We start from the raw sequence: 12894 nt of genomic DNA, 5'->3' as shown, positions 1-12894 counted from the left end.
ATATCTGCATCAAAAGTCGATGATAACCAACACATTTCCGGATGAGAGTGATACATAGTATGCGGAAGGCGCACGCGAATTAATGGTGAATGCGCGCGTGATGGTCAACGATGGAGTCATGTAGATGAAGAAAAAATAAACAAACATCAATAATCGGAATTTAAACTACCACAACTTATTGTGAAATGCGATGAATACGCCTAAAGAAAACGATATATACGTTTGCTTCACTTTTAATCCTATTTCACCTTGTCAATCGATCTCTTGGTTACAAAATGAGGAACTAATCAATTATTGCACAAAGAAACAAAAGCAAAAGCAAAAGTATATATAGTTTTCGAAAACAAAAAATTTTATGAACTAATGGTGAATCTATTAAACGTACGGCTCGTCCGTCCTTATATATGTTAAAAAATGGTGAATCCATATGCTTACTGTGTGTTGTGAACAATGCTAACGGAAAGTATGTAGGAGTGATGTCTAAGAATGTACCAATTAGTGTATTAGTCAATATGTTATGTTTTGCTTATCAAACTCTACGGGCTGTGTACAATTTTTGTAAACTCAAACTGAAAAGCACCAAAATGATTCAGTGCAAAATGCGTTTCCATTAACTCGAATAACAAAACAACATATCTGGTGGAAAATGCAAGAAAAATAAACCACTGATAGTGAAACTATCGATGAGCGGATCTTTGAGTCCAGTAGGCATTTGTGTTACTTGATTAATTTCTGGTTATCCTGTTACTTGTTCTGCAAACCTATTATGCTATATTCGTGAATTTTTAATTCAGTCATTTTTAATTCAGAATCAGAGTTAGTGCATTTTTGCATAAGCTCGGTGATTTTAACGAATCCATATCACTGCATGCTAGATCATGTAACGGGCCGCCTCGCTCGCTTCACGCCTAGCAGTAAAATGAGGCAATTGTCGCCGGTGACTGGGGTCCCATCTATGCACCTTTATACGAATAAGGTCATATAGTAATTATGTTTGTGTGTATGCGTTTTTTTTGCTTAAAACTACCACAGACTTTCCATGATGAAGTATAAAAAAAATCACTAACGATGATTATGATAACAGCATTTTCTAATTTAGAGCACATTATAGGTACGTCATTTCTTTGACAGAGGAAAGCTCTGAAGTTCATATAAACACAGATTTTACATCGCACAGATATCACATTTAGGATAGCGAATCTTTTGTTTGTTATGTTTCTTGTTTTTTAAATAGAATAAGCACCAAAGTGCGATTCGTGAAAATGGAAATTGGGCTCATACCAACTATTGCTGGTCAAATGTAACGGATCACACACATACACAAATTACAACGCGGACAGTACATTCATCATCAAACACCGAAGAGGAACCATTATTTGTTTTTAGTAACATTCTATCGTGCGTGGAAATTCTCATGCCCATTTTTGACATGTGTACGATATTAATTTTTGTTGTCTTGATTTGCCAGTGCTATATAGTTGAGTTTGTGTCGCTTGGGTGCAGTTTCAGGAATTTGTAAATCGGTATTATATTGTTTGGATAGAGGAATACGCGATGCGGCGTTGGAAACATGTGGTATGTGTTAGTTGTACGTATGTACCCTACACCAACAGTAAAATATGCTCTACTAAACGGACTATATAATACTATATAGTGCTATGCTTTCCGATGTCATGCATTTCCTGTATCCTTCCTTCGGAAAAAGGGAAGCCAAAATGGCCCAAGAATCATGATTCAGGATACACAAAAGCAATTTCACTCTCTCACACACTTTACAATTTGTATTTCAAACGGCAGCGAAAATTATGAAACATTGTATTGATATCTAAATTCAGTGATTCCCACCCAACAAACTACGATGTGTTTCTTTTTTTGTTTAAGTAAAATGACTAGCGCGAGTAATTAAGGACCGCGTGTAGCACGGTCACGGAGTGACAACGCAACGAAAACCTCCAATGCGATATGCTAGGCTATAACTTAAGTAGTAGCTAACGATATAGCGGAATTGATTTTTCCTTCTTTCTACTGAAACTTAGAAGCTCTCCGTTCTTTATTCTCGCATTAGTGGAAAGATCATAAATAGAGGACAGTTAGTTTGGTTGAAACCAGGATAAGTCATCTAAGTTTAAAAATCCTGTCGCGCCAGCTGGCATTCGTGTGCAAGGAGCGTTTTGTACTGGCTGCTCATTGGACAACAAATCGTCCGCAATCCTTTCATCCGGATCGTCAGTCATAGAGAAATCAGTGGGTGGCAGTTTGATTTGCTGTTGATTGGAATCGGATTGAACGAGTGAACCGGGGGATGGATACGCTGTTGAGGCGGTCAGCGAAGATAAGTATTGTTGGTTCTGAGTCCCACCATCACTACGGTTGTCGGTACCCGAACCCAGGGTTGTAATATTTTCGCCAAGATGATGATGCTGATAATCGGTTGGTTGTTGGTTGGAAATGCACGCACCCGGAACAGTTACAGTTAAGGCAGTCCCTTGGGGTATGCTGCTGGCGACGCTGGACGATGAATTCACGCTTACCGATGGTAGCGGTCGCAAGGGACTACCACTGACATGCGAGGGTGTAAACGCCATCGATTCTGACGACCCATCAAAAGGACTCAACAAACCATCCGCCTGCAGGCATGTCTCATAGGCCGACGCGTACCGATGCTGGTAAACCGGATTGTGCGTGATCATCGACATACTGGGAACAAATGCATCACATCATTTCGAATATTCGCAGCGAATGGTACGGAACCATCGGTATCAATCGTTTGTAGATAATTGCATGACATAGTGTAAAGAAGAAACGAGAATATGTAATATTAAACATACAACCAGCAACAAATCCACCCTTTCCTATAAAAGGATGCCAAGCCAAAGGGATTTGCATATAGCGAAAAAAGCTCCCGTAATGCGGTTATGGAAAAAAATTGTCAATGTATGTTGATCGGTGGCATACCGAAATGACAATATGAACGACACGCACAAGAGGCGATGATATAAAATATACATATACTTGATGGATTGCGGGCACAAACAGGTATCAATCAAACATAGAGGCATAGTCACCGGTTATTCGTATCGATAAAACGAACAGATGAGGGTAGAAAAAAGACGGCAAGAGTTTGCCAAACCAGAGCAACTCTTCCATTTTTTTTAGTTCAATTTAGTGTTGACCGCAACAATGCGGGAGTTAATTCCACGGACGGATGACGCATATTAAATTGGGCGTTATTAGCACGCGGTTGTGGAAGCACGATTGTGAAGGTTATCAATATTAGCTAGCCAGCCAATCTTCTCGAAAATTTATATAGCGGTACCTATGAAAACTTCAATGTGACACCGGTAACATTACGTGAATCCACCGTTCCTCTCAACTTCACGCGTGTATGTACAGGAATTGTTATTAAATGAAAGATGCACTGTCAATAAAAGTAAACTATTGTAACAAAGAAAACTAAAACACTATAATTGCATTTGTTCAACAGAAACCCGTAGCACTAAAGCCACCGCCGATCGATCGGTTCTCTATTAATTAAGCTCTTCGTCTACCCATAACCAATGCGACACTTTGCACCGCATCTGTTGATTTAATGTTGCTAGTGTTACCCCAAACCAGTGCCAATCTAACGATGCTGCCTGATGCAAGTGGTGGTGCGTTGCTATTGTGCGCGATCAGCAAATGATGAAACACCTTGCGTTGGACAGATTTGATGGGATGTAGCAATTGAAGCATAGATTACAATAGTTTTTCGTTTAGTCGTGATTAGTAAGACCGCAGCAAAGGATAACCCAGTACTGTTTAGTACAGGTTTAATGACTAGAGATGCATTATAGTACTATTTTGATAGCTGCAAATGAATTGACAAAACATAAACAGTTAGCTGAATATTTCGATGTTGCATGTGTAATTGTTCATTTGGCAGTATGATATAAAGAATAGCAGATGATCAATACGGATAATCCTTGATTTATGAATCCAAGTTAAAATAAACTGCGTACTAGAAATGTGGCAAATGCTTCACGCTTCACCTGGTTAGATTATGCCAATACAACCAAAAGCCAAATGCAAACAACCGACAAATAAAAATCAATAACCAACAAGAATCCAAAGTACAACAATATCGCAATCTAACCAAAATGTAGCTAAGTACAGAATGAAACTAAACATGGAAATATACAACTTATTTAAATAAAACAATTATTATTATTATTATTATTATTAAAAATTTGTTACTATACAAACGAATATTCAGCAATGTGCGTAGCCAAACAATAACAAACTATGAATCGTAAATCAATCAGTGGCATACTCTTGCACGGTTATCCATTTACGCAATTTTACGATAATTGGCATTGTATGTTAGCAACTAAACATACGCCTTATCACCTTGCATGCCATAAACAAAGATAAGCAAATGTGCGCTGATGTTAACAGCATGAGCATGATAGTTTATAAAATAAAATGCGCTTGACGCTTCAGTCACATGAAAATCAATAATTAGTAAGTTGACTCGGACTTACCCGCTCGAAGGAGTGTCACGCGATGCGTCTGGCGATTGAATGTTATACGATGGTGTGTTTGGATAGCTGTTCATTGGATTGTTGTTGGGACCGGGCATCAGAACTGCGCGTACCTCTGACGCTATATAATTCTTGTTTCTTGGCGGCCCAACAGGTGTTGTGTAGCGATCAAACGCTTCGTGCTTCGGTTTGTTCGGGAATAGATAGTAGAGATCGTCAAAGTCGCGAATGCGATCTGACAACGAGCGTGTTGAAAAGTCTTTGGCTGTAAATGGTTGAATGTGCAGTATTTGTGGCTGACCATCGTTGCCCTCGTTAACCCAAGCGATAGTAATTCCACCTGAATATAGAAGAAGACACATTAATGAATGAATGTGTGTTTCAAGAGCTGTTATATCAGGCTCTGGAATTGCGATTAGAATAAACTGAACACCTAGTACGGATAAGCCGAAAAAATGTAAGTTTCCTCACCCAGCTCACTGTCGGAAAATCGTAGCAAAAATGTTCCACGAGGGCACTTTAGCAGGTAGTCTTCTGCCTTCGATTTGTGTATGAATCCGATGATACTGCCGTCCATCCATGGCCCACGTAGATGCTCGCGTGTTACCTTCATGGCCGCGTAAAACCACTCCCAGAAAGTAAACGAGCGATCGGGGATCGGTTCCTTACAAAACTGCGACCACATGATGGTCAAATCGTTCTGCACTGGATATGGCAGACTTGTTTTGAATGCCTTCTCGCAGAGAAAATGCATATTTTCCTGTGTCAGCAAACGACCCGTTGATGCCCGGAATTTCATATTCAACGCTTCCGCCAGCTGGTTCCAGCACACCTTATCCGGCACCTGGAACGGAATGCGATTAATGTCTGCAAAAGCGTTGTCCCAAGTGATGGTAGCCCATGATTGTGGCTCTTGATTTCCATGTACGATGACGACAACCGGAAGGGAAATGGTCCAAACCTATGCGGTCCAAAATAAGAGAAACAACCAACGTTATTATTATAATATCTCTTTGTTGCATTTCCTTTGAATGAAAGGGGTATCAACAACTTACCGAAAACACTAGGTCACCGTGGCCTACGGCAAAACTTGACTGGAACAGCAGAGCAAACTTTTCATCCATCACACACTCTGTGCCCTTCTTCTCGGCTCGCTTGATTTTCTTCAATTGCATATTTCTGAAAACGCAATATATTTATATGCGCATTGTTTCATTTATTTGAAATTGAAAGTGTCGTATAGCTCAATGCGTTACCTGAAGCTGACCGACAGTTGCTTGGTTGTTTCATTATATTCCAAATTACCGATGTTGTTCATGATTTCACCACAAGACTGCTCTGATGCTTTATTTGTTTGTTGTGTTTGCTGAGCTTGGGCCTCTGGAAGAAATTAAATCAACAATTGTTAGTTCCGGTTTAGCAATGATTTAACCCTGTCTTTGCAACAGCGAAAGAGTTACTTACCAGATATGATCGATACCTTCACCTGCGGATTGACCATTTTTATGTTGAGTGTATTCCCGACTAACAGGCGAACCGTGGCCGCGAAACGGGTGTTTGTCTTCATAACCTGCGGAGGTTGCTTCTCGATAATAAACGTATTGGTGATCAGAGTTTTGAGCAAGTTGGTCACGTCAACCATGGCCTGCGGAAGCAGGTCCGGTACATCATCCTGTTCCACATGCAGTTTCGATTTATTTTTAATTGCCAGTCGAATCTGGTCCTTCGTGCTCCAGATGATTTCCGCCAGGCTTTCGCACCATGCTTGAATAGTATCAAGGTTGCTGGCGCTCATGGTAGACGCACCGTTCCCGGCGAACCCTTGGTTAATCTTCCATTGCGATAGGTATTTGTTCAGAACTTTGGTTTGTACTTCACCGGTAATTAGGATCGTTTTACGGAATCCGTCCACGAGAGCAAGTCGCTTGCCAGTACACAGCTGTAAACGATCATTAACCATCTTCTGGTGCTGCACCAATTGGTTGTGGGCGTGTTGACGCATCTCCGCATGCTCAATCGTTTCTAACTGTGCACGGTTCTTCTGCATCTCGTGCACCTCCAACAACAAATGCTCGTATTCCTTCAACAGATTGCGATTGTCGTTCTCGTTCGTGCGAACCATGATCTGCAACTGCTGTACAGCAGTGAACACTTCGTTCACTTCGGGATCCTGAACCGTAGCACATTCTTCTGGATATGCAACACATTGTCGTTCACGTTGTAGACATGTAATCAGGTGGTGGTACAGTTGCGATGGGTTGTGGGAAAATAGTTGCCGGAAATTTCTTGCGGATTCATTAAGTCGTATTTTGATCGTAAGATTGTTTTCCGGTAGTGAAACCGCCGTTCGTTCAAGTTCAATAATGAGTTGGTTAAGAAAGTTTGCGGCTTCCTGTTCATAGGCATTCTCCTGATCGTTGATGAACATAGAAGCATTTCTTTGAAAAAAAAAATAAAAGGAAAAATAAGAAACAAATTTTCTTTGGATCCTTTCAGCACAACACATAATTGCTACAACTTACTGCAAGCGCTCCTCTATCCATTCTGCTAAATAGTGCCTTACTTCGATCGGAAAGTTGCTCCCATAGATGAAACGTATTTGTTCTAAAATATGCTGCGGCAATTGATTAACACGTGCCCAAAGCGACATGTCGATTTCGTCTTATGGGCGGCAGTCGAGACAGGATGGTTTATATTTACAATTTACTACTTTGGATAATTTTTTATATACAATAATACGCGTTTGTAGATTTTCTGGAAATAGGGAAAAAGAAAACACGAACATAAAACAACGGGCGTCGCAACTTTGAAATTCAAGATCATTTAGTTTTTAACTTATAGACAAAGAAAAAAAATCGTAGTGACTATTTTATAACAATCTTTAGTTCTCGGAAAGAGCAGCGCGATAGGGGATTTATTTCCAGGAAGAATGATCTATAAAACTTGTCACAGGGATGACCATTCCGTTACATTAATATCTAAAACAGTTGCTATATTTTATCAGCTGCTGCGCTGTTCTCTTCTTACAACTGGCTGATTGCAGAAGAATCCCATCAGAGATGGGCTATTTACTAACTGAAATGTATCATTGCTTCCGTATATGAACACTCCTTTGCGGAACAGAAACCTAAGACTGAATCGCTTTGGCAGAATGAGCACACAAGCATCATGAGTCATGTTCGTTCTCAGCCTCGACGACCATTCTCTGGCATAGCAGTTTCGCTACAGCTTCAATTCTCGATTCTGCCCTCGTCGAGAGAGAGAGTAATATTATCTAACACACAAACACTCACGCCCTCAACTTTGCCTACCATTTAGATTAAATGGCACCATTCTCAGAACCGTCTTGTTTATACTTTCTTGTGTTTTAGATTCCAGCAAGTAGATTCTACAGCATTAAGCACACAGTCAGCTTGAAAATACCCGTCCATAAGTCGTCTGCTAAGGGACATTGAACAGATTAATGCACACAACTCAGTTAATATTGTTCTTAAACACGGCGGTTGATGTATGTTTGTAAGCAAAGCGATTGATTTCCTTGAGTGCAGGCTAGACCTTGAACTCAGAGAGAATGCGCTTAAATCGCAAATAGAATGTGCATGCATATTGCGATGTTTTGAAACCGATTAGAAAACATAGCACTGAAAGACATGCATATCTGCCTCAAACAATTTCCCGGTTTCATTACAATAAAATCACGTCTCGACCGACAACTACAATAATATTGGGAGAAGAAAATACAGTCACGTCTCGACTCATATAGTAAATAGAACATAAAATCGTTTGTGCCAGGCAGTAATACATTCGCCCCAAATATATTAACACGACTGCACACTATTGCCAAATAAAAGTCATTAACTGTTTGAAGTCTAAAAAATCAGCAAATTGAAATAAAATAAATAACCGATGTGAAAATGTGTTGTGAAATCACGATTTACTGGCAGTAACGATATGTTTTTGCATAGGATACTCGACAGTGAGCTTGAAAAGCCACCCCCGCCAGACCCCGTTTCGTACTTCCGTGCTTTCCTGAATCAGCAATTTCTGGAGCGCAGAAACCAACGCCCTCCGTGAGTTTTAAGAACTCTCCTATTTGTACACAGCCATTCCTTTCCATGCGTCACTCGCGCGAGAACATATTTTTTAATCTACGTCTCCCACAGCCAGCCAAAAACTTCGAACATACGCCTTCCAATGGAGTATTTTATCAGGCGTTTGTTAATTTTCCTGTAATGGACAAGTTTTTCGACCCAATTTGTTGTAATAGTGACGAAGAGCGACAGTGCGCCATCAGTATACACCATCAGTTTGCCGGGAGGTGCCTTATCACTTGTTGCTTCATCTCGTGTTGCCCAGTTTGCAATTTCTTTTCCGCTTGAAACATGAACTATGGATACTCCTCTTTAATCGCCATAATTAATTGCAAAATAGACCGAAAAATGTTGATTGCCTTAAACGATGCCTTAAACATCGATACTCATCTTCCAGCAGCAAATGAAGGGCTTTCAGAAGTTTTTCTTTTTTCTGTAGGAAGCTGTACCCTCCAAAGTTCCGGCCGTAGCCCATGGAATCGAAGGAAAATTCGCTGCCCCCGGTTAAACATGTTCCGACAGCGCATGCCTCAAGAGCGTTCATGTAAACCGGAACCTGGTTTCGGGATCAGCCGCTGCTAACCGGGTCAGCATTTAATTCGAAAATATCGAGCAATGAACAAGGGAATTGTAAAGAAGGGATTGAATCAATTTTGTCAATCAGATCGCTGTTACATTTCTCATTAGAAAAGTCAATTGATATTGATAAATTAGTTACTACCCACTACTATTCCGGCTAATATGGAAACAGAAAAGCAGAATGGAACACGCTGACGAATTACACGAGCAACTAAAAACACGAATAGATCGACCTGCTATCGTTTTTACTGGAGACACACGTCACATCCCACCTTCGCAACCTTTGTTGCTCACTTTTATATTTATGAACTCGGGTGGCAAACACAGAATAGGAAAATGTTACACCAAATATGTCCCGTTTTGCGCACAAACTTTCTATTGTAGCTAACGGTCCTTTGGAATTTGGCACGGAAGGATAATTTTGGCTGTTGGGTAACCTATAAACATAGCTACCGTGAAGAACACACACCCGATGTTTCTGCTTCACTTCAGATTTCGGTAGAACTGGCCAACGAAAGAATCAAATCTAGTTATACTAAAATCCCTAAACGTGTTTACTATGTGTTCTAGTAGGAGGCTCACGGCTGACTGATGTATGGTTACGGGAGGGTAGAGATTTTTTGTCCCACAACACGCCCCGGGCACCCCGTGATACAATCGTGCATCGAGAAACCGACGACCATGAATGTTCATCCGTGGGCAGTGTCGGTGTGTCGGTACCCGCTCACGATAAGAGAGAGAGCAAAGAGAAAAATCGCCGAAAATTTAATGATTTGTTCTAGGACTAAAGGGCGTTAACAGTGTGCGAATGGCAGCAAACTAGCCGGGGGAAATTAAACTACTGTGTAAAAATAAAACAGTGATGTCAAACTAGATAGATAACGCTGACCAAGTAATAACAACGACGATGCATCGAGTTTGACGTTGGTAAGTGCATCAGATCGACTGAAGGAAATGCCACCAAAGTATAAAGAACAGAAAAGGAAGGCGTCACCCTGTCATATATTTAGACCCTAATGTATTAATTTCTTTAACAACGCATGCAGGGTTGCGATTGTTCACTGTAAAACATATACTTAAGTAGCATCATGGCTACGCGTAATCAACCCTGGCCAAACAGTGCAGTACCGCCGCCCTTTGGGCGGGAAAGATAATTCAGAAACTTTACCCGATAAGGGAACGCAGCTACCAGAGCTTTCATCGCTGGACTCTCCATGCTCGAAAGCGAAAAACTCTCCGCTCAAGACCAATCGGAGAAGGACAGAGCCAGTAAAAGAAGCACACCTGTTGATTTCCGCCGCCGAGAAGTTTGAGAACCTTCGCCGGAGCGTCGTGGCATGATGTCGCTAATCAAATGCGTGCACGAGACCTAGGAGACGGTCGACCGTCATATCAATCAAACAAGGCTTGATTCCTGTGCACCTTAGAACATGAGCTTCATTTGAGCATAATATTGAATCATTCTCTAATTTATGAAATGCTCAATACTACCTTCAATTTCAGCAGGCATTTTTCACAATGCTGATGCTGGATTTTTTCTTTTTCTTTTTGAACTCAACTTTAAACGTAAATAACGTCCTGAATGCATAAGTAAAAAATCTTCTGGTCTATGTAGCCTGAAAAAAGAATGATGCACATTTACATGCCAAATACTAGTATTTCCTCATTTCTCACCAGTCACAACGAGATCAACGAGAGTTTCACGAAATTTTCCAAAATAGGTAAATTTTGAATCATTTAGGACACTATTTCAGAGCAACAATTTGGTAACCAAACGAAGTACAGAGTGACACTAAAGCACCAGGAAGGGATGTAAAGAACGAAGAGCGAGAGCGCGATTTGAGAGCAGTTTTATATGATTTCTAAATCAGCACAGAAATATGCTACGAAGTACATGCGCATCAGCAGATGCCCCCAACTCCCTGTTGGCAATACGAACTCATGTATATTACAAGGTAGTTGCGCGGGAAAACATAAGCGCTCTGCTCTCATAGGAAAAGAAAAAAATATATACTTGCTCCAGCGATACCAGCATGGTTCCAGTTATCTGAGCCTTTTCTATGTAAGCAACACTCTAGCGCCATACTGTTATCTATGGTTCTCGCGCTCGGTACCTGTTAATAAACGGCTCTCTTTTACGAAACATTAGAGCCATGGTTGACGAATTTATCGGCAGGGCTCACTCAATCAGGGTCAATAAAAGGCTCACCACCAGCAATGCCTGAATGCGGGGAATTAAACAAATTGCCTAATTTCAAATTGGTTGGATCAGATCGGAAGCTGGCTAATGAAAACTGTTGAGCGGTACTCGTTTGGTTCGTTAGTGCTCTCTCTCTAAACCATAAAATAAAACCACCATTTAGGTGTGGTAGGTAATGCATCAAGTGACGACGAAACCTATCAAAGTCGAACGATCTCGACAGAAACGCCTTTCCAAACTACTACGAGATGGACATTGACCCGCAATCAGGATGATGTTACGGTTTTCGCACACTTTCACAACGGCTGCCAATGTACAGCAGGCTCTACTAACTTTTACATTGACCCAAGTCTTGTCTATTGTCTTGATTACTTGATAGGCGGAATTATCCATTCGTGTGAGGAAACATGAATAAAAGAAAACGCTGCCGTTTCAGGCTATATAACCCACCATCAGGGCACAAGAATTGAAAAGTAAGCACAATTTCAAGAGCCACCAACTTTGGAACACGTTGAGAAGGTTAATAATTGTCAGGCAAATGAACCGACGCTAGAGGCACACAAGATGCAACTGCAACACAAGGAAAGTGTGCGGCAGGGAGCAGCATGCAACACGCCGCGTAGTATAAACAAATTCCATGAAAACAGACGGTACCCAGAACGGGTAATGGTACCTTTGCTTGAACGAGCAAAACCGAACGAGAATCCCAAGCGAAGAACACGGGAAGAAATTGTAGGTGGAAATTACCCAAATAGAGCTAGGCAAACTGGGATGGACAAACGCAGGGGAAACATAACGGTAACATATTTAGCCAAGAAATTGTAAGTGAAAAAGGAATAGGAAAAGAAGCGCATAACAAAGCGGGAAAATTAGGAACACGGGACCAAAGAAAACAACGCAACACAAAGCACTGATAGAAAGGACGCTTCGGGGAGTTATCACTTATTATGAGTTGCTATTGCTTTGGGTTTAGCGAAAGAAAACAACCCAGCTTTTCAATCAAATTTTGCGTGTTTTAAATTGTTCATGAACAGAAGAACAAACGTGCAACACCAAAGTACTGGCGTAGCTCTTTCCTTTGTAAGAAACCGCCACAGTAATAACAACGGCCTGAAATAGCCGTCTTTTCATAGGTTCAATAACCTCAAATGGATCGCTGCTAATGCAGGCGTGTTTCAACATTGAAGACCGAATGCACTAATAAATGATACGATAACTATAATAACAATAGGTAGGGCATAATAAGCATAAACTACAAAGACAATTGGTGTTATCTTGCGGACGATCGGGGACGAATACTACTTACATATTATTTACAATTAAGCCGCGACCGCTCCCTTCCTCCTAGCGCAGTCGATATTATTGCCGATGTCTGAGAGCTGCTCTTCTATTTGCCGCTAGCGATATCCTGGACATTCCCGACAATTTCCGTCCGCCCGAATGCACGATCGAGATGTCTCCGATTATCGAATAACCGGTCAACCACCACCACTCGGTTGATTGG

The 12894-nt window shown here is 41.1% G+C and overlaps 1 protein-coding gene across 4 annotated transcripts in view; it reads right to left on the bottom strand.

The window, feature by feature from the left end:
- Positions 1–7176, bottom strand: part of LOC125951872 (signal transducer and transcription activator) — an 11378-nt gene extending 4202 nt beyond the window's left edge. For 2 of the 4 annotated variants that reach the window (XR_007468800.1, XM_049680997.1), the window contains exons 1-7: positions 7043–7176; positions 5985–6958; positions 5777–5900; positions 5576–5699; positions 4992–5481; positions 4521–4860; positions 1–4 (exon numbers count right to left, since the gene is read on the bottom strand). The exon at positions 1–4 is cut by the window's left edge. Coding sequence is in view for 3 of the 4 variants with exons in the window: in XM_049680997.1 (XP_049536954.1) it covers positions 1–4; positions 4521–4860; positions 4992–5481; positions 5576–5699; positions 5777–5900; positions 5985–6958; positions 7043–7170 (2184 nt within the window). In the remaining variant the exon portion in view is untranslated. The other 2 variants (XM_049680983.1, XM_049681005.1) reach the window with 2 other exon arrangements.
- Positions 7177–12894: the final 5718 nt, after the last annotated feature.

This window comes from Anopheles darlingi, chromosome X (assembly GCF_943734745.1).
Source record: "Anopheles darlingi chromosome X, idAnoDarlMG_H_01, whole genome shotgun sequence".
NCBI classification, from domain to species: Eukaryota; Metazoa; Arthropoda; class Insecta; order Diptera; family Culicidae; genus Anopheles; species Anopheles darlingi.
This window is presented reverse-complemented; position numbering and strand designations above follow the sequence as displayed.